General features: G+C 56.4%; 2 protein-coding genes across 4 annotated transcripts; both read left to right on the top strand.

Annotated features, from left to right (window-relative positions):
- Window positions 1-596: 596 nt before the first annotated feature.
- On the top strand, window positions 597-7860 carry LOC132245756 (galectin-7-like). Of its 2 annotated transcripts, XM_059718603.1 has the most exons (4): window positions 5746-5825; window positions 5953-6041; window positions 6960-7161; window positions 7649-7860. In XM_059718603.1, the coding sequence occupies exons 1-4, from the start codon at window positions 5799-5801 to the stop codon at window positions 7760-7762; spliced, it is 432 nt and encodes a 143-aa protein (XP_059574586.1). In that variant the 5' UTR covers window positions 5746-5798; the 3' UTR covers window positions 7763-7860. The 2 variants fall into 2 exon arrangements, with proteins under 2 accessions (XP_059574587.1, XP_059574586.1); XM_059718604.1 differs by lacking the exons at window positions 5746-5825; window positions 5953-6041 and adding an exon at window positions 597-720.
- Window positions 7861-15666: 7806 nt separating this feature from the next.
- On the top strand, window positions 15667-23045 carry LOC132245633 (galectin-7-like). 2 transcript variants are annotated; one of them, XM_059718297.1, is made up of 4 exons: window positions 15667-15812; window positions 20688-20776; window positions 22144-22345; window positions 22834-23045. In XM_059718297.1, the coding sequence occupies exons 1-4, from the start codon at window positions 15768-15770 to the stop codon at window positions 22945-22947; spliced, it is 450 nt and encodes a 149-aa protein (XP_059574280.1). In that variant the 5' UTR covers window positions 15667-15767; the 3' UTR covers window positions 22948-23045. The 2 variants fall into 2 exon arrangements, with proteins under 2 accessions (XP_059574280.1, XP_059574281.1); XM_059718298.1 differs by lacking the exon at window positions 15667-15812 and adding an exon at window positions 20493-20560.
- Window positions 23046-26409: the final 3364 nt, after the last annotated feature.

Genomic DNA, 26409 nt, shown 5'->3' with positions numbered 1-26409 from the left:
GCAGGGTTGGGGATTAAATCCTGCTCTACCAAGAGGCTCATTAAAAGCACCTCTTCCACCCAGTCCCTCCCAGTGTGCCCGCGGGTCCAGAACTGGTGCAAGCTGGGCAGTTCCTTATTGCCGGGCGATCTGGCTGCACTGCCTGACGTCAGCCGTGGAGGAGCTCCAGCACAGGGGCCAGCCCCATCCCACCCTCCCCACGGCGTGCTGCTAGCCTGGGTACGGCGTCCCTCACCGTGTGCCCTGGTTCCCCGGAAATCGGGGCCCTGGTCCAGCCCAGCTGAAGCTGGAGAGACTGGGGCTTGCATGTTCGTACCCGACGGCCCCAGGACTCAATAAGACGGGGCCCCGATCTGGGCCCCTCGTGGCAGCAGGGATAGGCAGGGCACTGCAGCAGCGGCTGAAGGAAGGGGTGGGCGGTCCCGGGGGAGGCCACTCGCTTTCCAAAACAAATTACCCTGCAGACGGTGACAGCAGGATTGGATACGAGAAGGGAGGCCAATGCTGTCAGGCGGCCTGGATAACAACCTGCCTCCTCCCATCCCCAGCTGTTAGCAAACAAGACATCCCTACGCTGGTCTAGTCCAGGGCAGGGCCTGGAGTGGCTGCGTGCTGTGTTTTGTAGTGTACAGGGTGCTCTATGTCCCCTCCTGGAGCCCCCCCGCCACCCAACAAATGGCAGCTAGGAAGTTTAGTGCACGTGATATGCGAGGAAATACGGTAAGAGCTGGTTCTGGTGCTTGCTGGGCAACAGAAGAGGTTAGATCTGCATTGGGTGGCAGCCGAGGGGAACAAGGAGCAGGCTCCCAGAGCCGTGGGGCTGGCAGGGAGCTCCAGAGGTCACGGCTACTCCAACCCTGGCCCGAGGCAGGATCCGCCCCGTCTAACCCAGGCCGCACAAACCCAGCATCGAACCTCCGAGCAACACGACCCCGCGCTGGGCATCGCCCCCGCCGCTGGGAGATCACGGGGCAAATGTCCTGCTGGTGGAAAAGGGGGTTCATAGACGCTGCAAAGACCCGCAGGCTGAAGCCATGCCCCTGCTGTGGAGGAAGGCAGCACGGACCAGTCTGACCAAGGGGGAAATCCCTGAGCACGGGGACAAGACCCTCCAGCCAGGACCCTGCGGGGTCGGTGCCAGCAGGAGCATTGGCACAGCCCAGTCCCATCCCCAGCCTAGGCTGCAAAAGCACCCAGCGCCTCGTGGGGAGGCTTAACCCCGCCTGACACTATAGCAGCAAGACGGAGCGGGGTGAAATTCCCTCCCAGCCCCACGCGGCAGCCAACACAGCCCCGAAGTCTGGGAGATGCCCACAGCAGAGCACAGGCATCGCTGCGCCTCCAGCCCCAGCCCCAGCAGCTGCCCACCCGCCCGGGATGGAGACCCTTGCACCACCCCGGCGCCTGCTCCCACCTCCCTGCTCCCACAGCAACGCAGGCTTTCCAGGTTTACAGTCGCTTTTGGGCCCGACTGTGTCGCGGGGACAGGTCTAGACGCGGTTTCGAAGGCGAGACCTTCTTGTGCAGCTCTCTGCCTATGGAGGTGGTCCCGGGACAGCTTGGCTCGTGGCAGCCTGGCTCGACCATCCCGGCTCCAGCGGGGCATTGGTCAGGCTCAGCTGTGGAGGAACAGTGCCGCGCAGTGGTCAGGGGAGGCAGGACCAAGGAGCCTCCGGAGGGCATGGTTCGCTTCCCAGCTCCTTATGGACAAGAAACCACCTGTCTCCGAGCCTCAGTTTCCCCCCGGCAGTGGCCTCCCCCCATGCATCAGGAGGGTTAATTCCTCGGGGTAAGGGGGGCTTGAGCCGACCACTGGCTCCTGCAGCTGGAGAAGGGCCGGCAGGGATCGCAGGGGCTTCTAGGGTCTGTTGGAGGCCTGGCAGCCCGCAAAGGGGCTGGAGGGAGAAGCTCTCTTTTCTCCCACTTGCTCCTTCCCAGAGCCACCTCCCCACTCTCCTTTTGCACTGCGGGGAAGAGAGAAGGCTGCCGGTGTCTCTTGTGACCCCACATCTTCCCCAAAGGCTTCTCTGCGCCCCCTGAGCCAGTGCACCTTTCCTGCCTCAGAGCAGCTCCATCACCGCCAAAAAAGCAAAGAAAACATTAGGGACGATTAAGAAGGGAACAATGAAGAAAGTGGCAAAGCTCGTGAGGCCCCTTTATCAACCCGCCCGTAATACTGCGCCCAGCTCTGCTCCCTGCACCTCCAGAAGGGTGGAGAAGAGCTGGCGAAGGTGCAGAGAAGGGCCCTGTGATTTCCAAGGAACTGGGACTTTGGTGCGTATCTTTTGGCTCAGTGCCCACAGCCACCCTGACTTCTTGCAGACATCACGTCCTTGCCCCTGCACACATTGTCCAGCACCAGCCGCCCTGCCGCACAGCATCGTGGGGCTGGAGGTGCATCACGGAGCTGAGGCAGAACGCTATGTGGGCACAGCCAGGATTTTGCAAAGAGGGGGCAGCTGAGCTGGGACCCCGGATCCTCACATCCTGGCTGTTGCCAAGGCAGAGATCCAGTGTGCAGTGCTGTTGGTTCAGCCCAAAAAGTGCCCACTAACATGGTGGCATCGTCCCGTGTCCCCTCCGCGCCCAGTGCGGACGGCGAGGCAGGACGTGACGAGTGACCAAACCCCTGAGGGCCCCAGAGCCGTCTGCCAAAGGGGCACGCACACAAGAAAAACAGGTGTACAACCGGCCACTCCTGTAGGGAAAAGGGAAGCCCACCCGGGTCACCCTCCCCTGCCCTTCGCCCATCCATGCCTCTGGACACAGGCCCTGGTCCCAGGCAGGCAAGTGACCCTGGGAGGAGAAGAGCCCCAGGCACCAGCTTGGAGGAAATAGGCATCGGCGGCTGCTGGGCGCAGGAGTGCGGGGCACAGCTTTGGGGTCACCATGTCCTGGACCCTCTAAGGCTGCAAAGGGAGAGAAACTGGGTAAAACCCTGCTCAGACCCTGTCCCTCTCCCTTCCAGCGCTGCTCCCTGCTGCCCTGGCACATGGGAGACCGAGCAGGATAGAGCCAGGGTCTGACCCCGCACCTTGGACCCTGGATGCCCCTGGTCTGAGCGGTCCACACCATCGCATGAGGCAGAGCTGGCCTTGCGGTCCCTGGCGTGTGGGGACACTGGGTGGGCAGTATCGCCCCAGGCAGTATTGCTCAGCCCCGGTGGGCACCACTCTCCTCGGGCTGCACCCTTGGATCTCAAGGGGCCGCGACCCCGAGTGCCCCCTAGGGACGGGTCAGGAACCGTTCTTGATGTCTGATTACTGAGGACCTCAGCGAGAAGTGGGGAGTGGGTGGGTGAACAATTAACCAGCCGGGGGCTTGCACGGAAAGTGCACAGACACAATGAAGGGAAGGTGACACGTGCGGCCATGGGGAGGAGCGACCTCCCAGGAGGCGAGTCCTTCTGCCCCTCTCCCCACCTTTATTGCCTTCTCCCACTCCTGCGATTTCCAAGGAACTGGGGTTTGGCGATCCTTATCTTTTGGCTCAGTGCCCAGAGCTGGCTTCCTCCACACGGTCACGGCCTCGGTGCCTGCACACTTTGATCAGGACCAGCCGCCCTGCCGCAAAGCCTTGTGGGCCTGTGGGGACATCGTGGTTCATCGTGACAGAACCGTGCATGGGCACAGGCAGAATTTTGGGAAGAGGAGGCAGCTGGGCTGGGACCCCGGATCCTCACATCATGGCCACAAAGCCAGAGATCCAGTGTCGCCTGCTGTTGGCTCAGCCCCCAGGGCTCCCACTACCACGGTGGCATCGTCCTGTGTCCCCTCCGCACCAAGTGCGGACGGTGAGGCAGGACGTGACAAGTGGCCAAACCCTTCAGCACCCCAGAGCCATTTGCCAAAGGGCCCACATAAAAAAGGGTCTGGGACATGCCCAGGCAGCAGGACACATACAACAAGCACAGCACAGGGTTTCTCCAGTTAGACAGGTGCCAGGAGCGTGATGCCGGTTCAAGAGGGACCCATGCTTTTGTGATGGGGGTCAGATAAAAGCCCAAGCCAATGTGACGGATGGATTGTGCACTGATTTGCTAGTGTGTATAGGAAGGTGCAGAGACACACAACAAACCAGGCCAGAAGGAGTCAAGAGACGTGTCATTCATCCCGTTGGTGTTGGAGTTCAATGCACATGTCTTGTTCACGTTGATCACCCAACATCCTGCCTCCTTGACCGTCTTGATGGCGTAGCTTGAACTGAACTAAGGTAGCTGATGCTAACAGAGAGTGTAGTAGTAGAGCAATGTAAGCGTGGTATCTTGTCCTGTAAGCAACTGGAAAAATCCTCTTCGTATCATTCTGCTTGACGTAAGTGAATGAACTCTGCATAGCCTTTATGTACGCGTGTGTGTAAAAGGGTGAATGGTGAGAGAATGGCATAGAGATGGGAGAAGAATATTTAACTGCTCATGTAAGCAACATGGCGCCAAACATAAGTTACTGGTCAGCAAACTAATTAATAAATGGCTGAAGAATCCCTTTTGGGCCTGGGGCACAAAGGAGATAACGAGGAGAAGGAATGCACCCATCCTGCCAGGTGGGCACCAAGAGCACTCCAAGGCGGAGAGAAGCTGCAAACCAAAGAAGAACAACCGCAAAAACAGAAGCTGGGCACGAAACCCCCCAAAAGCACTGAAACAAAGGATGCCAATCCCTATGAAAGAAGATTTGAAATTGGGGGAGTCCCTTTCTCCACCGCTGTTTCATTGGAGCACAGATGCATGTGTTCACCCCGCTCCAGCTGTTATCTTCAAATCTGCTGTCATCAAATCATCATCATCTACTCAATGAGCCCGGGTTGGCCACCCTGGGCGATATTGAGCACCTATTGCTGGTGACTATATGTGGTGCGTGTGTGGATGAAATGGTTGTTTTGTGTATGTGTATGCCTGTGTGTAATGATGTCTACGATGATTTGTGGGCGTTTGAATGACTTGTGTGCCTGAACCTCTGTGTCTAACTCATGTGATCAATAAATGCGGCACCTTGCCTTATCCCCCTTTATAAAGTCTCACTCGTGATTTGAGCAATCGGCAATGTGTGTAACCACGGTGCCGCCAGTACTTCACCGGCAGGCATTTCCACCCCACAGCTCCTGTGACTGCACCCGAGCTAAGGTGTTCAGACAAGGATGAGGGCTCCTGGCATAAACCAAGCGGGCCGGCAGTTTAACACTGACACCAGAAGGGTTGTTTTCCTCTGCGTGGAGTGAAAGGGGGAGCTTGTGCCTACCGGGCACGGGGGGAGCGTAGAGTTCACCAGATCCACCTGGATGCTGGGCCTGTGTTGAGGCAAAGGGAGATCGGGGGCTGCGGGGCACAGGAGTGTGGGGCACGGCCTTGGGGTCACCACGTCCTAGACCCTGGATAGCTGCGAGAGGGACAGGAACAGGGGAAAACCCTGCTCGGACCCCCTCACTCTCCCATCCAGCCTCACTCTCTGGCACCCTGGGACATGGGAGATGGGGGTGAAGGACCCGGGGTCTGAGCCAGGCCAGGGCAGCTCTGCCCTTCTCATATAGAACAAGAGCCCGTGTCGAGGTGCGGGGTGGTCCTGTACCCGCGTTCCTATCTGGGCAATACTCGGGGAGTGTGAGGGAAAAGCTGCCCCTTGGCAAAGTCAAACAGGGCAAAGGTGGATCTTGGAGGAAGGAGGAGGAAGGAGGAGGAGGAGATGAATCAGCAGAGGGTGGGGTTCCCCTTTCCAGGGACCAGCTTGGCATATAAGGGGCCGTCTTTGCTGCCGGACCCCAGCTGGCTGACTCGGCTGGGCAGAGAGAGACGTGCAGCGACCATGGCTCTCAAGTCTGTCACCAGCTTGGTGAGTACCAGCCCTTCCCCCTGGGCGGGGGCTGTGCCCAGGGCCCCGGGGAGCATCTGCGAGTCCGATATTTTCCACTTCTCCCAAGCGCCGTCTCCTGAGCTTTCCTCTCTTTTCCCCTTCTCAGACCGCCCCCTGCTCCCTGGCTTTTCAGGATTGTTTTCACCCTGGTATGGGGGTGAGAATGCAGGGCTCTGTGCCGTGCGGCAGCCAGTGGTAAGTGACTGGACACGTAGGAGTCACTCCCGGGCGTCCACATGTGTCCACATCTGACATCAGATCCCATCTCGCCTTAATGACAGGGTGGGGTAGGGTGCTTAGGTGGTGGGGGCTGACCCCTACAGCAGGGCCCCTCAATTAACTGCACACACACCAGCACGCACACGCACACCGCCCCTCCATGAGACACGGTAGGAAGTCTCTCCGTCCCCCGGCTCAGCACAAATCCACGCCCAGGGACTCGTGCTGGGCTGTAGCAGAGCCTCTGGGCTTCTTGCCTCGCCCATAGCCTGGATCCTGCTAGCCCTGATGGTCTCCCACCATCTCCCCCCACCCCAGCCTGGTGAGGAGCCCACAGCCCACTTGCGTCCTGGCTCCTGGAAGTGCTGGGCACGGAGCTGGAGCTGCAGCTGGGACCCGGCTGCTTGCGCCAGGTGTGGATGCGGTACAGAGAGAGCACCGCGCTGAGAATCTGTATAGAGTGACCCACCCCTATTCAATACCCGCCCTGGGGTCTACCACGGACCGATCTAGAGATACCCAAGGAAATCTCTCCAGCCGTCCTGTTCAACAGCCATGAATGCATCCATCCCCCATGAACCTGCATTGATCCTGGCTCTGCTCTCTGCCTCCCCCACCTCTTGTGGCCATGACTTCCACCAGGGAACGATGGTGTTTCCTTAAGAAAGTCAACTCTCTTGTTACTTTTACGCCTCTCACCTACTCATTTCAGCAGGTCCCTCCTGGTTCTAGTGTGCGGGGACTCAACGAACAGCAGCCCCATGGTCACTTGGTCCACAGCCTTCATGGTGTGATAGACCTGTGTCAAGCTGCCTGCCAGGTTTGCGCTCCGGTTGAGGGTTGGGGTCCAGGGCTCGGGGTCTCACAGGTCTTGCCTTCTGCCTACTCTCCCAGGTTCTCTGTGAACTTCATCTGTGGGGAGGAGCCCAAATCCAATATAGCCTTTCACTTCAAGCCCCGCTTCGACCAGAACTGTGTGGTGTTCAATAGCTTCCAGAACCACAGCTGGCAGTCTGAGCAGGTGATGGAGGGGAACCCGTTCAAGCATGGGGCCTCCTTCCTGCTGGAGTTCTACATCACTGACCAGCACTTTGAGGTACTGGGGTCCAGTGGGCCATTGGGTAGGGAGGGGATTGCAGGGGGCAGTGTGGGGAGATAGGGCAGGAGCCCACAAGAAGGGCTAGTGGGATCCAGGCCAGGGGCAAGACAGGAAGCCCAGAGCCGAGGGCGGCAGAGGCTCCTCCACAGCCCAGCACCAGGGCCTGGGCTGAGAGCTGTGCCAGTTGGTGGGATGGGGAGACGTGTGGAGGGGTGGCATGTGTGTGTGCAGGTGTGGGGGTGAGTGGGGGAGTTGTAGGCAGATGGCTGTGTTTGTGTGGCCATCCATGTATGCGTGTGAGTGTGCATGCATGTGCCCGCCCCCCTGCCCTGCCTCTGATTACTCTGCGCAGCCCTGGAGACAAATCCCCTGCCTCCACACCCCAAACAGGGACTGGAAGAGATGTCCCCCAAAACATCCCTTCCCCGCCCACCCAGGGTCTGGATCAGACCAATGACCTCATGCACGCCTTGCTCCCTCCCAGGTTGTTTTGAACAAGAAGGTGTTCGGGCAATTCAAGCACCGCATCCCCCTGTGTGGAGTGAAGGTCCTGGAGATCAATCCTGAGGTGCAGATTCAGAAGATTGAGTTCTTCTAGGTTGTCCCAGAACAAAGAAAACCCCAGGAATGGGGACCCTGCACTGGGGATCCTGCAGGGATCTGCTGATGGAGGTGGAGTGTTACCAATAAAGTAGCCTCTGGGCTCTCCCCTACCTGTGCCTGTGCTTCTTTGCACCTTTGCTGTACAAACGTGTGGGGCTGGTAATCCACAGACCTTTCCCCTGGCCCTGGGGAGACTCTGTCCTCAGGGGAGGGGAATTCACAGGTGCAGGTGGGAGTTGGAGGGTGGGAAATGTTGGGGAGCCAAGTTGGGGGATATTGGAGAGCAGTAGAGCTGTAGAGGTCACATCTAGTCCACCCTTAACCTGAGGCTCCTGCCAAACCAGCCCAGAAAAACCCAGCCCAGAAAAACCCAGTGTCAAACCTCTGAGCAACACGACCTTGAGCCCTGATACCGCATTGGGCATCACACCTGCCCCTGCCCCTGGGAAAGCAGAGGAGCCACAGTGGGCAACATCCTGCTGCTGCTAGGGGGGTTCACAGGTGCTGTAGAGACCCCAGGCAGAGTCTGTGCCCCCAACCAGCATTGCCACAGCCCTGTCCCATCCCCAGCCTGGGCTGCAGCCAGCACCAGTGCCTCTGGGAGAGGCATAAAGACTGCTGATGTGAGCAGCATCAGGGACAGGGGGGCAACCAGGAAAATCTGGAAGCCTGGGACACCCCACCAGCAGAGCACAGGCATTGCTGAGCTTAGATCCTCCCCCACCAGGGGGGCAGTGGCCAGTGGCGGTCCAGGACTGCCCGCAGGTACCATCAGCATTGGTGGTGGCGCTTTTTGCAGGGGGTGCACCACCAAGCTCAGGGAGTGCATGTGCATCCATGTGCACCCCCTACGCGTTGCCAATGGACACAATGAAGGGAAGGTTACCCTTCAGGCAACAGGGAGGAGCAACCTCCCAATAAGTGGATCCTTCTGTCCCCACTCCCCACTACTATTGCTGTGACAGGCTCATTGCCACAGGGGTGGCCATGACTTTCCGTTGTGGCTTTGCTGCTCCTGCCTGGCTCAAACTCAAATGCTGCTCTCCCTAGATCACTCGCCTGCCATGCCTTGTTCTTAAATAATATAGGTTGGTACAGGGATGCTCCCAACAGCCTTAGAGTGAGCCCTAATTCCAGTAAGTTCCCACTGGGCCTTTCCCGAGACCCCACTGGGCTCAATCCAGCCCTCAGGCTTGGTAAATCTTGATCAGCCTGACTAGGACCCTGCAGGGCACTAAGAGCCTGAAGGACAAACTGTGCAGCACGTTCACCTTCCCTACACCGCACCTGAAGCCTCATGGATGTTCTCTCTCATTGATGTAACGCTTTATACACTTGGGCCCTCAGACCCCCGGACCCGCCAACAGCCTTTCTTCTGGGCTCTTGGACCCTCTCAATTGGCTTGGCCCGCTCTGGGCTCTCTGTAAAATGCACCATGGGTGAGTTTATACAGAAAGAGCGGTTAATAATTATTTCCACGTAAGAGATGATCAATCTGATGGCTACAAAACATACACTATGCTAAATACTCATTATATTAATCCCCTAATTAATAATTCACAACAAATAGCCATTCACTCTGACTTAGGTCCAAAGGATGGAGGGAGGGGCAGTCCCTCACTCCTTTCATCATGTGTTTTGAGGACTCCAGCTGTCTCGGGCTATCCCCAGTAGCCCCAGGTGTCTGGAGACTGTTTTCTCTCCAGACCACTGCAAAACACAGATTCTTCCCCACACACCTCTGTGCACACTTCTCTGCCTCTCCAAGCCCGCAGGCCTATTTACACAATTGCACACAGAAAAAAAGTTCACACTGCCGCAGGCAGGCCAGGCAGCACCTCGCTCTCGCTTACCCTTCAGGCACTTGCACACCGAGGCTTCCCCTCAGGCCGAGCCTCCCTGGGTGTGAGCCCACACAGGTGTCCTGGGCACTTTCCCTTGCTGGCATCTCTTTCCTCAAGCTGACACGGCTCCACACAGTTCTTTCTGTGGCCGCTCACACAGGGGTTTATCCCACTCTTACTCAGCCCAAGTATCCCAAACTCAGTGGGGGATCGGTGTCCTGCTCTCTGGGCTCCCTGGGGCTCTGTCCCCACCCAAAGGGATTTGTGACGCCATCTCAAAAACTCCAAGGGCTCGTTCTAGGGGTTGCTCTCCCTGCTCGACTTTCAGGTGCTCCACTGGCCTCCAGCCACTCATGAAGTTTTCAGCAGACAGCAGAGTGATGGGACACGGTGAAGGCTCTTCCAGCCATCTTCACTTAGTGCACATCTCTTTCTACCACCCCTCAGAGTGGGGATATACCCAGGTATAAGAGGAGTAGCCAGCCAATCCCTGGGCTGCAGTTTTACTGGGCTCTCCAACCAAGTTTGGAATCTTGAATCCCGTGCTGGGGATAAGACTGGACTACAAGTTTTGTGTCCTGATTGGTACAAAACCGATGGTAGTTCCTGGCAAGGTGTCCCTGAGGGAACAATCTTCCTCAAGCATCCAGGCAGAGCCTGACGTAGGACACTCTGGAGGTAAGTGCCCCTTCAACGGCCTGGTACATCTATAATAGCACTGAGGGGGTCAGGGTGCCCCACGCACTGCATGCTTCCCCAATAATGGAGAAGAGGGCACATACACCATAGACACGGACCGATCTCCAAAAGAGAGCGGGGTCACCCCGATCTTCAAGCCCCAGCACACCCTAGCACACCCAGCTGTCAGCACAGCGAACCAGCAGACGACAACCACAATACAGTTTCTTTGAACTATTTATTTCATGAAGTCAGAAGAAGAGGTCAGCAGAAGACTGAGTCACGCCGGGCTCTGCAGCTACGCCCGGTGTGCTGAAACATTCACTGCACGCAAAAAAATACCTGCCAATGACACGGCAAATGACCTGCAAGTCCCTGCCACTTGTAGGGACACTGAGGGCACTTGTGCACCTCATTGGTTTTCTCTAGCGACAGATATTCCCTAGGAGGATTTCACTCTCGCAGTGTACAACAAAGAATGACGTTACAGTTCTGTTACGTAACACGTTTAAGACTCAGAACTGGTCAGTGTGCTATTACAAGTGTAATAGTACAAGTGTAAATAGTATTACAAGTATTAGTGTGCTATTGCAAGTAAAAGACGCCAGAGGGCACCTTATGGCAATTTTACCCTCTTGATCTCCTGGTCCTGAATTACAGCAGGGGACACTTTAGGAAAGTGTTTAGCGACTGGTTTATTTTTGGGGGGACTTTTGCTTACACTCCTCCCCACCCTCCCAAATGTTCTTCCGCTCACCCAGCTATTCATTTTCAGGGGCTCTCTCCTGGTGCTCTCCCTGACAAATCTACATAAATTGGTACCCAATTTTCCCCCCTCCCATCACTTTGGGGACTGCTGGTGTGGCCAGTGGAGCCCACCCATTTTTTTCTTTATATTTTATACCTTTTATTTACCACAGCACCCCTCCCTCCTGCAGGGAGGATGTCCTCTCCTCTTCCCATATGTGCCCCTGCCCCCCCAAATCACTTTCATATGAATGTGCAAATGTCAAAGCCCCCCTTGTCCTGCTGGTCTCTGTCTAGCTCAGGAGACATCTGTGAGACATGGGACATGAAAAGGTGGGGTTGGAGTGTGTGAAGAAGTGCTTGTCATCCGGGCAGGTAAAGGGCAGCCTCCCGCCTGATCAACATCAATCAGGAACATCAAGGCAAGGCAGGCGAGATGGGCAGGTGGTTTGCCTGGAAGCAAGTGAGTTGAGACCAGCCTGGGGATGCCCCCTTGGAACAGAGCAGGACTAGTGAAATGTTAGAAATTGTTGAGCATTTCCATAAGGATGCTGATTGTTTGGTGGCACGGTTTCATGTGGCAACAGGTTCTCATCTCAAAAGCATGAGTGTACCCAAATATTAGCAACATCCTATTAACATTTCCAGTCCACAGGCAGTCGACAGTGCTCCAGCTGTATTGCTTCTCTAACTGCCTATTACCTTGTATTACTATGTACTCAATGCACGTACCTTTTTCAATGTCTGGGGGCAGGAGTTTAGGAACAGTATCCCACCCCATACTGGTGAACAAGTTAAGAGGCTGTGACTTGGATAACTACACAGTCCGGTGGGTGGTGAATTGGCTGGAGGGTCACACCCAGAGAGTCATGGTAGATGGGTCAGTCTCGACCTGGAAGGGTGTGGGCAGTGGGGTCCCGCAGGCCTCGGTCCTTGGACCGATACTCTTCAATGTCTTCATCAGCGACTTGGACGAGGGAGTGAAGTGTACTCTGTCCAAGTTTGCGGATGACACAAAACTGTGGGGAGAAGTGGACATGCCGGAGGGCAGGGAACAGCTGCAGGCAGACCTGGACAGGTTGGACAAGTGGGCAGAAAACAACAGGATGCAGTTCAACAAGGAGAAATGCAAAGTGCTGCACCTAGGGAGGAAAAATGTCCAGCACACCTACAGCCTAGGGCATGACCTGCTGGGTGGCACAGAGGTGGAAAGGGATCTCGGAGTCCTAGTGGACTCCAAGATGAACATGAGCCGGCAGTGTGACGAAGCCATCAGAAAAGCCAATGGCACTTTATCGTGCATCAGCAGATGCATGACGAATAGGTCCAGGGAGGTGATACTTCCCCTCTATAGGGCGTTGGTCAGACAGCAGTTGGAGTACTGCGTGCAATTCTGGGTGCCGCACTTCAAGAAGGATGCGGATAACCTGGAGAGGGTCCAGAGAAGGGCCACTCGTATGGTTAAGGGCTTGCAGGCCAGGCCCTATCAGGAGCGACTAGAGAACCTGGACCTTTTTAGCCTCCGCAAGAGAAAGTTGAGAGGCGACCTTGTGGCTGCCTATAAGTTCATCATGGGGGCACAGAAGGGAATTGGTGAGGTTTTATTCACCAAGGCGCCCCTGGGGGTTACAAGAAATAATGGCCACAAGCTAGCAGAGAGCAGATTTAGACTGGACATCAGGAAGAACTTGTTCACAGTTCGAGTGGCCAAGGTCTGGAACCGGCTCCCAAGGGAGGTGGTGCTCTCCCTACCCTGGGGGTCTTCAAGAGGAGGTTGGATAGGCATCTAGCTGGGGTCATCTAGACCCAGCACTCTTTCCTGCTATGCAGGGGGTCAGACTCGATGATCTATTGAGGTCCCTTCTGAACCTAGCATCTATGAATCTATAAATCTATATAAGGAGAAGCATAAATTCCCATTTAAAGTCACTTCTGTTTATTGTCCAAAGAATACCCAAATCACATTGCCTATTTGCAATCCAAACCCCACCCTCTTCCAACAGAATTTCCCATGCTCTCCATCCGTCCCTGTCACTGCCCATAGTCCTCAAACAACAGACATCCCTTTCCCTGAGACTCATCAACTCAGCACTCCCTCAGGTGACAGCCAGCTTTGGGCTTCGTTGTGCACTGTGCCTTTGTGCCCCGTGGCTCAGGGCACTTCTCACCTCAAAGAACTAATTAACAGCCACTGATGACCAGCAACTGGCCCTTTCCAAAGGCAGTAGAACACCCCCTAGATAATCTAGCATAAAGCATTGATAATAACACTGTGGGAGAGGAGAACCAGACACGGAGCAGCCAAGCCACAGAACGAAAGACCCACATGGTGCCTTTCGACACAGGCAGTTGGGAAGGGTAGACAATGTAGGCAAACTGCCCCCAGTGTTACCCAAACCCTACCACTTCCTCAGGCAGGGGCACCCTCTTCTCCACCCTTTCCCACTGAACGGGTGCTCGAGATAAGACCACCCGCAGCACTCCTAGTACACACGACTGTGTACCTGGTCCCGCGCCTGCCCCTCTTGCCAGCACTGCCCCACTCCGAACGCTCCAGCTGGCAACCAGGGTTTGGGGGCCAGCACCCGGAGGGAGAGTGCGGGACATTGGTACGTTCCCAGAGGGTGGGGTCCTTCTGAAAACACCAATGATTTTTAGTGGAGATTTGTGAACGGGCTAACCGCTCAATGTCATCTCCCCCGCCAGCTGTTCCTTGCCCTGCCCCACGAGGTGCCACGACCCGGACGGAGGAGTGATACTATCAATCAGGACACTGATTCATTATGGAGGTAGTTAATGGAAAGACTTCTAAAAATCAAACTTTTGGAATTACGTCGGGAGAGAAGAAAGCCCAGTTCCTTTGATTCTTTCTTACTTTCACATGTACTAGCTGCACATTAATCCTGAGGGCCCAATGTAAAGATTTTAAATTTGTCTTTTGATAGGAGTGAAAATGAGATGGGCGTCCAGTTATCCTGAGACACTACTGCTATGGTCTATTATATTATATGGTCACTTCCATACAAATAATTTCCACCCCTGCGTTCAGGCTCCCATGAGCTCACATGACCACACCCGAATTAAGATGTTCAGCTAGGACTAAAAACAGTCCACAGGGCTGGGAAACAGAAGAGACGTTCCCAGGGAGGGTGGACAGATGGCAACAGAAGAAAGGGTAGTTTGAACTGGGGAACATCCAGACCATTGGAAGGGAGAGAGGGTCATTCAGACCTGTGGAGCAGAGAGATTAGCAGGAATTGGGGAGATGACAACGAGCCGTGAAGTCAATGGATTCCCTCACTGCTGCCTGGATAGAAATGCCGCTGCCTCTGCCAGGCCGTTGTGTTTAATTTTTGGGCAGAGCAGGAACCAAAGGAGGGCATGACTGCCCCACTGCCCCCAATCAGATCCACCCCTGGCCTGGACCAATTAGCCATCTGGGCGGCTAGGCTCGGAGGGGAACGATGTCCTCACCCCCTGCATACCCAGCTGGACTCCCTCCCTGGTGGTGACCATGTGGGTCATTGCTCCTTCTCTTCCTCATTAGCAAGCATTGTCTTTTGCTTGATGACCCACAAGAAGACCATGGAAGACCTGAGGAAACCCCACCATAATGTATCACCTATAACACGCACCGTCCCCTGCAAACCCAGCTGGGGAAGAGTGGGGTGCACCTTATACATGAGAAAAAAAGGGATCCCCACTGGTCTGGAAATGTGTGTTGGGGGAGTCATGGCTCTGGGCAATCACCACTCCCCGATACCGCATACCCAGACCTGTGGGGAGCCCCCGGGGAGCTGGTATCAGACATCCAGCTGCTGCAACTTAGGTACCACAAAGGACAATTTTCCCCCTCCTCCCGTAACTATTCAGGCTGCCCATACATGCCAAGGGGCGCGCTATAAGCGGAAAGTTATGGTACTCTCCTAGCACGGCTTAATCCAGATGCTGCAGGGATGAGCAGCACAGCACAGATGGGCCCCGGCCTAAAGCTTCATTTAAACTCCCATGAAACCACTTTTCCACCCAGAAAGCCAGGGGAGGAAGGCGGTGGGGGCAGGGTTGGGGATTAAATCCTGCTCTACCAAGAGGCTCATTAAAAGCACCTCTTCCACCCAGTCCCTCCCAGTGTGCCCGCGGGTCCAGAACTGGTGCAAGCTGGGCAGTTCCTTATTGCCGGGCGATCTGGCTGCACTGCCTGACGTCAGCCGTGGAGGAGCTCCAGCACAGGGGCCAGCCCCATCCCACCCTCCCCACGGCGTGCTGCTAGCCTGGGTACGGCGTCCCTCACCGTGTGCCCTGGTTCCCCGGAAATCGGGGCCCTGGTCCAGCCCAGCTGAAGCTGGAGAGACTGGGGCTTGCATGTTCGTACCCGACGGCCCCAGGACTCAATAAGACGGGGCCCCGATCTGGGCCCCTCGTGGCAGCAGGGATAGGCAGGGCACTGCAGCAGCGGCTGAAGGAAGGGGTGGGCGGTCCCGGGGGAGGCCACTCGCTTTCCAAAACAAATTACCCTGCAGACGGTGACAGCAGGATTGGATACGAGAAGGGAGGCCAATGCTGTCAGGCGGCCTGGATAACAACCCGCCTCCTCCCATCCCCAGCTGTTAGCAAACAAGACATCCCTACGCTGGTCTAGTCCAGGGCAGGGCCTGGAGTGGCTGCGTGCTGTGTTTTGTAGTGTACAGGGTGCTCTATGTCCCCTCCTGGAGCCCCCCCGCCACCCAACAAATGGCAGCTAGGAAGTTTAGTGCACGTGATATGCGAGGAAATACGGTAAGAGCTGGTTCTGGTGCTTGCTGGGCAACAGAAGAGGTTAGATCTGCATTGGGTGGCAGCCGAGGGGAACAAGGAGCAGGCTCCCAGAGCCGTGGGGCTGGCAGGGAGCTCCAGAGGTCACGGCTACTCCAACCTTGGCCCGAGGCAGGATCCGCCCCGTCTAACCCAGGTGGAGGAAGGCAGCACGGACCAGTCTGACCAAGGGGGAAATCCCTGAGCACGGGGACAAGACCCTCCAGCCAGGACCCTGCGGGGTCGGTGCCAGCAGGAGCATTGGCACAGCCCAGTCCCATCCCCAGCCTAGGCTGCAAAAGCACCCAGCGCCTCGTGGGGAGGCTTAACCCCGCCTGACACTATAGCAGCAAGACGGAGCGGGGTGAAATTCCCTCCCAGCCCCACGCGGCAGCCAACACAGCCCCGAAGTCTGGGAGATGCCCACAGCAGAGCACAGGCATCGCTGCGCCTCCAGCCCCAGCCCCAGCAGCTGCCCACCCGCCCGGGATGGAGACCCTTGCACCACCCCGGCGCCTGCTCCCACCTCCCTGCTCCCACAGCAACGCAGGCTTTCCAGGTTTACAGTCGCTTTTGGGCCCGACTGTGTCGCGGGGACAGGTCTAGACGCGGTTTCGAAGGCGAGACCTTCTTGTGCAGCTCTCTGCCTATGGAGGTGGTCCCGGGACAGCTTGGCTCGTGGCAGCCTGGCTCGACCATCCCGGCTCCAGCGGGGCATTGGTCAGGCTCAGCTGTGGAGGAACAGTGCCGTGCAGTGGTCAGGGGAGGCAGGACCAAGGAGCCTCCGGAGGGCATGGTTCGCTTCCCAGCTCCTTATGGACAAGAAACCACCTGTCTCCGAGCCTCAGTTTCCCCCCGGCAGTGGCCTCCCCCCATGCATCAGGAGGGTTAATTCCTCGGGGTAAGGGGGGCTTGAGCCGACCACTGGCTCCTGCAGCTGGAGAAGGGCCGGCAGGGATCGCAGGGGCTTCTAGGGTCTGTTGGAGGCCTGGCAGCCCGCAAAGGGGCTGGAGGGAGAAGCTCTCTTTTCTCCCACTTGCTCCTTCCCAGAGCCACCTCCCCACTCTCCTTTTGCACTGCGGGGAAGAGAGAAGGCTGCCGGTGTCTCTTGTGACCCCACATCTTCCCCAAAGGCTTCTCTGCGCCCCCTGAGCCAGTGCACCTTTCCTGCCTCAGAGCAGCTCCATCACCGCCAAAAAAGCAAAGAAAACATTAGGGACGATTAAGAAGGGAACAATGAAGAAAGTGGCAAAGCTCGTGAGGCCCCTTTATCAACCCGCCCGTAATACTGCGCCCAGCTCTGCTCCCTGCACCTCCAGAAGGGTGGAGAAGAGCTGGCGAAGGTGCAGAGAAGGGCCCTCTCCCATTTCTGTGATTTCCAAGGAACTGGGACTTTGGTGCGTATCTTTTGGCTCAGTGCCCACAGCCACCCTGACTTCTTGCAGACGTCACGTCCTTGCCCCTGCACACATTGTCCAGCACCAGCCGCCCTGCCGCACAGCATCGTGGGGCTGGAGGTGCATCACGGAGCTGAGGCAGAACGCTATGTGGGCACAGCCAGGATTTTGCAAAGAGGGGGCAGCTGAGCTGGGACCCCGGATCCTCACATCCTGGCTGTTGCCAAGGCAGAGATCCAGTGTGCAGTGCTGTTGGTTCAGCCCAAAAAGTGCCCACTAACATGGTGGCATCGTCCCGTGTCCCCTCCACGCCCAGTGCAGATGGCGAGGCAGGACGTGACAAGTGACCAAACCCCTGAGGGCCCCAGAGCCGTCTGCCAAAGGGGCACGCGCACAAGAAAAACAGGTGTACAACCAGCCACTCCTGTAGGGAAAAGGGAAGCCCACCCGGGTCACCCTCCCCTCGCCTTCGCCCATCCATGCCTCCGGAGACAGGCCCTGGTCCCAGGCAGGCAAGTGACCCTGGGAGGAGAAGAGCCCCAGGCACCAGCTTGGAGGAAATAGGCATCGGCAGCTGCTGGGCGCAGGAGTGCGGGGCACAGCTTTGGGGTCACCATGTCCTGGACCCTCTAAGTCTGCAAAGGGAGAGAAACTGGGTAAAACCCTGCTCAGACCCTGTCCCTCTCCCTTCCAGCGCTGTTCCCTGCTGCCCTGGCACATGGGAGACCGAGCAGGATAGAGCCAGGGTCTGACCCCACACCTTGGACCCTGGATGCCCCTGGTCTGAGCGGTCCACACCATCGCATGAGCAGAGCTGGCCTTGCGGTCCCTGGCGTGTGGGGACACTGGGTGGGCAGTATCGCCCCAGGCAGTATTGCTCAGCCCCGGTGGGCACCACTCTCCTCGGGCTGCACCCTTGGATCTCAAGGGGCCGCGACCCCGAGAGCCCCCGGGAACGGGTCAGGAACCGTTCTTGATGTCTGATTACTGAGGACCTCAGCGAGAAGTGGGGAGTGGGTGGGTGGATAATTAACCAGCCAGGGGCTTCCACGGAAAGTGCAAAGACACAAGGAAGGGAAGGTGACACTTGAGGCCATGGGGAGGAGCGACCTCCCAGGAGGCGAGTCCTTCTGCCCCACGCCCCACCTTTATTGCCTTCTCCCACTCCTGCGATTTCCAAGGAACTGGGGTTTGGCGATCCTTATCTTTTGGCTCAGTGCCCAGAGCTGGCTTCCTCCACATGGTCACGGCCTCGGTGCCTGCACACTTTGATCAGGACCAGCCGCCCTGCCGCAAAGCCTTGTGGGCCTGTGGGTGCATCGTGGTTCATCGTGACAGAACCGGACATGGGCACAGGCAGGATTTTGGGAAGAGGAGGCAGGTGGGCTGGGATCCCGGATCCTCACATCATGGTCACAAAGCCAGAGATCCAGTGTCACCTGCTGTTGGCTCAGCCCCAAGGGCTCCCACTACCATGGTGGCATCATCCCGTGTCCCCTCCGCGCCCAGTGCGGACGGCGAGGCAGGACATGGCAAGTGGCCAAACCCTTCAGCACCCCAGAGCCGTTTGCCAAAGGGCCCACATAAAAAAGGGTCTGGGACATGCCCAGGCAGCAGGACACATACAACGAACACAGCACAGGGTTTCTCCAGTTAGACAGGTGCCAGGAGCGTGATGCCGGTTCAAGAGGGACCCGTGCTTTCGTGATGAGGGTCAGATAAAAGCCCAAGCCAATGTGACGGATGGATTGTGCACTGATTTGCTAGTGTGTATAGGAAGGTGCAGAGACACACAACAAACCAGGCCAGAAGGAGTCAAGAGACGTGTCATTCATCCCGTTGGTGTTGGAGTTCAATGCACATGTCTTGTTCACGTTGATCACCCAACATCCTGCCTCCTTGACCGTCTTGATGGCGTAGCTTGAACTGAACTAAGGTAGCTGATGCTAACAGAGAGTGTAATAGTAGAGCAATGTAAGCGTGGTATCTTGTCCTGTGAGCAACCGGAAAAATCCTCTTCGTATCATTCTGCTTGACGTAAGTGAATGAACTCTGCATAGCCTTTATGTACGCGTGTGTGTAAAAGGGTGAATGGTGAGAGAATGGCGTAGAGACGGGAGAAGAATATTTAACTGCTCATGTAAGCAACACGGCGCCAAACATAAGTTACTGGTCAGCAAACTAATTAATAAATGGCTGAAGAATCCCTTTTGGGCCTGGGGCACAAAGGAGATAACGAGGAGAAGGAATGCACCCATCCTGCCAGGTGGGCACCAAGAGCACTCCAAGGCGGAGAGAAGCTGCAAACCAAAGAAGAACAACCGCAAAAACAGAAGCTGGGCACGAAACCCCCCAAAAGCACTGAAACAAAGGATGCCAATCCCTATGAAAGAAGATTTGAAATTGGGGGAGTCCCTTTCTCCACCTCTGTTTCATTGGAGCACAGATGCATGTGTTCACCCCGCTCCAGCTGTTATCTTCAAATCTGCTGTCATCAAATCATCATCATCTACTCAATAAGGCTGGGTTGGCCACCCTGGGCGATATTGAGCACCTATTGCTGGTGACTATATCTGGGGGTGTGTGGATGAAATGGTTGTTTTGTGAGGTCCTGTGGCTGCACCCGAGCTAAGGTGTTCAGACAAGGATGAGGGCTCCTGGCATAAACCAAGCGGGCCGGCAGTTTAACACTCACACCAGAAGGGTTGTTTTCCTCTGCGTGGAGTGAAAGGGGGAGCTCGTGCCTACCGGGCATGGGCGGAGCGTAGAGTTCGCCAGATCCACCTGGGGGCTGGGCCTGTGTTGAGGCAAAGGGAGATCGGGGGCTGCGGGGCACAGGAGTGTGGGGCACGGCCTTGTGGTCACCATGTCCTAGACCCTGGATAGCTGCGAGAGGGACAGGAACAGGGGAAAACCCTGCTCGGACCCCCTCACTCTCCCATCCAGCCTCACTCTCTGGCACCCTGGGACATGGGAGATGGGGGTGAAGGACCCGGGGTCTGAGCCAGGCCAGGGCAGCTCTGCCCTTCTCATATAGAACAAGAGCCTGTGTCGAGGTGCGGGGTGGTCCTGTACCCGCGTTCCTATCTGGGCAATACTCGGGGAGTGTGAGGGAAAAGCTGTCCCTTGGCAAAGTCAAACAGGGCAAAGGTGGATCTTGGAGGAAGGAGGAGGAAGGAGGAGGAGGAGATGAATCAGCAGAGGGTGGGGTTGCCCTTTCCAGGGACCAGCTTGGCATATAAGGGGCCGTCTTTGCTGCCGGACCCCAGCTGGCTGACTCGGCTGGGCAGAGAGAGACGTGCAGCGACCATGGCTCTCAAGTCTGTCACCAGCTTGGTGAGTACCAGCCCTTCCCCCTGGGCGGGGGCTCTGCCCAGGGCCCCGGGGAGCATCTGCGAGTCCGATATTTTCCACTTCTCCCAAGCGCCGTCTCCTGAGCTTTCCTCTCTTTTCCCCTTCTCAGACCGTCCCCTGCTCCCTGGCTTTTCAGGATTGTTTTCGCCCTGGTATGGGGGTGAGAATCCGGGGCTCTGTGCCGTGCGGCAGCCAGTGGTAAGTGACTGGACACGTAGGAGTCACTCCCGGGCGTCCACATGTGTCCACATCTGACATCAGATCCCATCTCGCCTTAATGACAGGGTGGGGTAGGGTGCTTAGGTGGTGGGGGCTGACCCCTACAGCAGGGCCCCTCAATTAACTGCACACACACCAGCACGCACACGCACACCGCCCCTCCATGAGACACGGTAGGAAGTCTCTCCGTCCCCCGGCTCAGCACAAATCCACGCCCAGGGACTCGTGCTGGGCTGTAGCAGAGCCTCTGGGCTTCTTGCCTCGGCCATAGCCTGGATCCTGCTAGCCCTGATGGTCTCCCACCATCTCCCCCCACCCCAGCCTGGTGAGAAGCCCACAGCCCACTTGCGTCCTGGCTCCTGGAAGTGCTGGGCACGGAGCTGGAGCTGCAGCAGGGACCCGGCCCCTTGGCCGAAGGGGTTCTCCCTCCTCAGACTGCTGTCCCGTGCTAACCTGGCTGGGCCTCCCGAGCAGGTGACCAGTTTGCCCACTCTCCAGCGACTGGAAGCACTGGCCACAAGCCCCATTCAAGCACCAAGTCCTTACGTGCAATTTTGCCCAGCGACTTTGTTACTTACTCCTGGTTTGTCCCGGTGTTAACTGAAGGAATGTGTGGTCAGGTCATGACTTGTGTCGCATTAAGTGCGATTGTGTCAGGGGTCGGGATTTTATAGGATGCTTTGGACAGGGCTGATGACACCTCAGGCAGGGAGCTGGACTAGCTGTGACCACACTGCTTTAGGATGTCTAGGACTCCAGGATTGCTAATGCTTGGAGACGCATGTCTACATCTGGACATGACCAGGGCCACACTGGGTCAGACCCACGGTCCATCCAGGCCAGCGTCCCTCTCTGCTTGCGCCAGGTGTGGATGCGGTACAGAGAGAGCACCGCGCTGAGAATCTGTATAGAGTGACCCACCCCTATTCAATACCCGCCCTGGGGTCTACCACGGACCGATCTAGAGATACCCAAGGAAATCTCTCCAGCCGTCCTGTTCAACAGCCATGAATGCATCCATCCCCCATGAACCTGCATTGATCCTGGCTCTGCTCTCTGCCTCCCCCACCTCTTGTGGCCATGACTTCCACCAGGGAACGATGGTGTTTCCTTAAGAAAGTCAACTCTCTTGTTACTTTTACGCCTCTCACCTACTCATTTCAGCAGGTCCCTCCTGGTTCTAGTGTGCGGGGACTCAACGAACAGCAGCCCCATGGTCACTTGGTCCACAGCCTTCATGGTGTGATAGACCTGTGTCAAGCTGTCTGCCAGGTTCGCGCTCCGGTTGAGGGTTGGGGTCCAGGGCTCGGGGTCTCACAGGTCTTGCTTTCTGCCTACTCTCCCAGGTTCTCTGTGGACTTCAGCTGTGGGGAGGAGCCCAACTGCTATATAGCCTTTCACTTCAAGCCCCACTTCGACCAGAACTGTGTGGTGTTCAATAGCTTCCAGAACCACGGCTGGCAGTCTGAGCAGGTGATGGAGGGGAACCCGTTCAAGCATGGGGCCTCCTTCCTGCTGGAGTTCTACATCACTGACCAGCACTTTGAGGTACTGGGGTCCAGTGGGCCATTGGGTAGGGAGGGGATTGCAGGGGGCAGTGTGGGGAGATAGGGCAGGAGCCCACAAGAAGGGCTAGTGGGATCCAGGCCAGGGGCAAGACAGGAAGGCCAGAGCCGAGGGTGGCAGAGGCTCCTCCACAGCCCAGCACCAGGGCCTGGGCTGAGAGTTGTGCCGAGTTGGTGGGATGGGGAGACGTGTGGAGGGGTGGCATGTGTGTGTGCAGGTGTGGGGGTGAGTGGGGGAGTTGTAGGCAGATGGCTGTGTTTGTGTGGCCATCCATGTGTGCGTGTGAGTGTGCATGCATGTGCCCGCCCCCCTGCCCTGCCTCTGATTACTCTGCGCAGCCTTGGAGACAAATCCCCTGCCTCCACACCCCAAACAGGGACTGGAAGAGATGCCCCCCAAAACATCCCTTCCCCGCCCACCCAGGGTCTGGATCAGACCTATGGCCTCATGCACACCTCGCTCCCTCCCAGGTTGTTGTGAACAAGAAGGTGTTCGGGCAATTCAAGCACCGCATCCCCCTGTGTGGAGTGAAGGTCCTGGAGATCAATCCTGAGGTGCAGATTCAGAAGATTGAGCTCTTCTAGGTTGTCCCAGAACAAAGAAAACCCCAGGAATGGGGACCCTGCACTGGGGATCCTGCAGGGATCTGCTGATGGAGGTGGAGCGTTACCAATAAAGTAGCCTCTGGGCTCTCCCCTACCTGTGCCTGTGCTTCTTTGCACCTTTGCTGTACAAACGTGTGGGGCTGGTAATCCGCAGACCTTTCCCCTGGCCCTGGGGAGACTCTGTCCTCAGGGGAGGGGAATTCACAGGTGCAGGTGGGAGTTGGAGGGTGGGAAATGTTGGGGAGCCAAGTTGGGGGATATTGGAGAGCAGTAGAGCTGTAGAGGTCACATCTAGTCCACCCTTAACCTGAGGCTCCTGCCAAACCAGCCCAGAAAAACCCAGCCCAGAAAAACCCAGTGTCAAACCTCTGAGCAACACGACCTTGAGCCCTGATACCGCATTGGGCATCACACCTGCCCCTGCCCCTGGGAAAGCAGAGGAGCCACAGTGGGCAACATCCTGCTGCTGCTAGGGGGGTTCCTAGGTGCTGTAGAGACCCCAGGCAGATTCTGTGCCCCCAACCAGCATTGCCACAGCCCTGTCCCATCCCCAGCCTGGGCTGCAGCCAGCACCAGTGCCTCTGGGAGAGGCATAAAGACTGCTGATGTGAGCAGCATCATGGACAGGGGGGCAACCAGGAAAATCTGGAAGCCTGGGACACCCCACCAGCAGAGCACAGGCATTGCTGAGCTTAGATCCTCCCCCACCAGGGGGGCAGTGGCCAGTGGCGGTCCAGGACTGCCCGCAGGTACCATCAGCATTGGTGGTGGCGCTTTTTGCAGGGGGTGCACCACCAAGCTCAGGGAGTGCATGTGCATCCATGTGCACCCCCTACGCGTTGCCAATGGACACAATGAAGGGAAGGTTACCCTTCAGGCAACAGGGAGGAGCAACCTCCCAATAAGTGGATCCTTCTGTCCCCACTCCCCACTACTATTGCTGTGACAGGCTCATTGCCACAGGGGTGGCCATGACTTTCCGTTGTGGCTTTGCTGCTCCTGCCTGGCTCAAACTCAAATGCTGCTCTCCCTAGATCACTCGCCTGCCATGCCTTGTTCTTAAATAATATAGGTTGGTACAGGGATGCTCCCAACAGCCTTAGAGTGAGCCCTAATTCCAGTAAGTTCCCACTGGGCCTTTCCCGAGACCCCACTGGGCTCAATCCAGCCCTCAGGCTTGGTAAATCTTGATCAGCCTGACTAGGACCCTGCAGGGCACTAAGAGCCTGAAGGACAAACTGTGCAGCACGTTCACCTTCCCTACACCGCACCTGAAGCCTCATGGATGTTCTCTCTCATTGATGTAACGCTTTATACACTTGGGCCCTCAGACCCCCGGACCCGCCAACAGCCTTTCTTCTGGGCTCTTGGACCCTCTCAATTGGCTTGGCCCGCTCTGGGCTCTCTGTAAAATGCACCATGGGTGAGTTTATACAGAAAGAGTGGTTAATAATTATTTCCACGTAAGAGATGATCAATCTGATGGCTACAAAACATACACTATGCTAAATACTCATTATATTAATCCCCTAATTAATAATTCACAACAAATAGCCATTCACTCTGACTTAGGTCCAAAGGATGGAGGGAGGGGCAGTCCCTCACTCCTTTCATCATGTGTTTTGAGGACTCCAGCTGTCTCGGGCTATCCCCAATAGCCCCAGGTGTCTGGAGACTGTTTTCTCTCCAGACCACTGCAAAACACAGATTCTTCCCCACACACCTCTGTGCACACTTCTCTGCCTCTCCAAGCCCGCAGGCCTATTTACACAATTGCACACAGAAAAAAAGTTCACACTGCCGCAGGCAGGCCAGGCAGCACCTTGCTCTCGCTTACCCTTCAGGCACTTGCACACCGAGGCTTCCCCTCAGGCCGAGCCTCCCTGGGTGTGAGCCCACACAGGTGTCCTGGGCACTTTCCCTTGCTGGCATCTCTTTCCTCAAGCTGACACGGCTCCACACAGTTCTTTCTGTGGCCGCTCACACAGGGGTTTATCCCACTCTTACTCAGCCCATGTATCCCAAACTCAGTGGGGGATCGGTGTCCTGCTCTCTGGGCTCCCTGGGGCTCTGTCCCCACCCAAAGGGATTTGTGACGCCATCTCAAAAACTCCAAGGGCTTGTTCTAAGGGTTGCTCTCCCTGCTTGACCTTCAGGTGCTCCACTGGCCTCCAGCCACTCATGAAGTTTTCAGCAGAAACCAGAGTGATGGGACACGGTGAAGGCTCTTCCAGCCATCTTCACTTAGTGCACATCTCTTTCTACCTCCCCTCAGAGTGGGGATATACCTGGGTATAAGAGGAGTAGCCAGCCAATCCATGGGCTGCAGTTTTACTGGGCTCTCCAATCAAGTTTGGAATCTTGAATCCCCTGCTGGAGATAAGACTGGACTACAAGTTTTGTGTCCTGATTGGTACAAAACCGATGGTAGTTCCTGGCAAGGTGTCCCTGAGGGAACAATCTTCCTCAAGCATGCAGGCAGAGCCTGACGTAGGACACTCTGGAGGTAAGTGCCCCTTCAACGGCCTGGTACATCTATAATAGCACTGAGGGGGTCAGGGTGCCCCACGCACTGCATGCTTCCCCAATAATGGACAAGAGGGCACATACACCATAGACACGGACCGATCTCCAAAAGAGAGCGGGGTCACCCCGATCTTCAAGCCCCAGCACACCCTAGCACACCCAGCTGTCAGCACAGCGAACCAGCAGACGACAACCACAATACGGTTTCTTTGAACTATTTATTTCATGAAGTCAGAAGAAGAGGTCAGCAGAAGACTGAGTCACGCCGGGCTCTGCAGCTACGCCCGGTGTGCTGAAACATTCACTGCACGCAAAAAAATACCTGCCAATGACACGGCAAATGACCTGCAAGTCCCTGCCACTTGTAGGGACACTGAGGGCACTTGTGCACCTCATTGGTTTTCTCTAGCGACAGATATTCCCTAGGAGGATTTCACTCTCGCAGTGTACAACAAAGAATGACGTTACAGTTCTGTTACGTAACACGTTTAAGACTCAGAACTGGTCAGTGTGCTATTACAAGTGTAATAGTACAAGTGTAAATAGTATTACAAGTATTAGTGTGCTATTGCAAGTAAAAGACGCCAGAGGGCACCTTATGGCAATTTTACCCTCTTGATCTCCTGGTCCTGAATTACAGCAGGGGACACTTTAGGAAAGTGTTTAGCGACTGGTTTATTTTTGGGGGGACTTTTGCTTACACTCCTCCCCACCCTCCCAAATGTTCTTCCGCTCACCCAGCTATTCATTTTCAGGGGCTCTCTCCTGGTGCTCTCCCTGACAAATCTACATAAATTGGTACCCAATTTTCCCCCCTCCCATCACTTTGGGGACTGCTGGTGTGGCCAGTGGAGCCCACCCATTTTTTTCTTTATATTTTATACCTTTTATTTACCACAGCACCCCTCCCTCCTG

This window comes from Alligator mississippiensis, chromosome 15, assembly GCF_030867095.1.
Source record: "Alligator mississippiensis isolate rAllMis1 chromosome 15, rAllMis1, whole genome shotgun sequence".
NCBI lineage: Eukaryota > Metazoa > Chordata > Crocodylia > Alligatoridae > Alligator > Alligator mississippiensis.
This window is presented reverse-complemented; position numbering and strand designations above follow the sequence as displayed.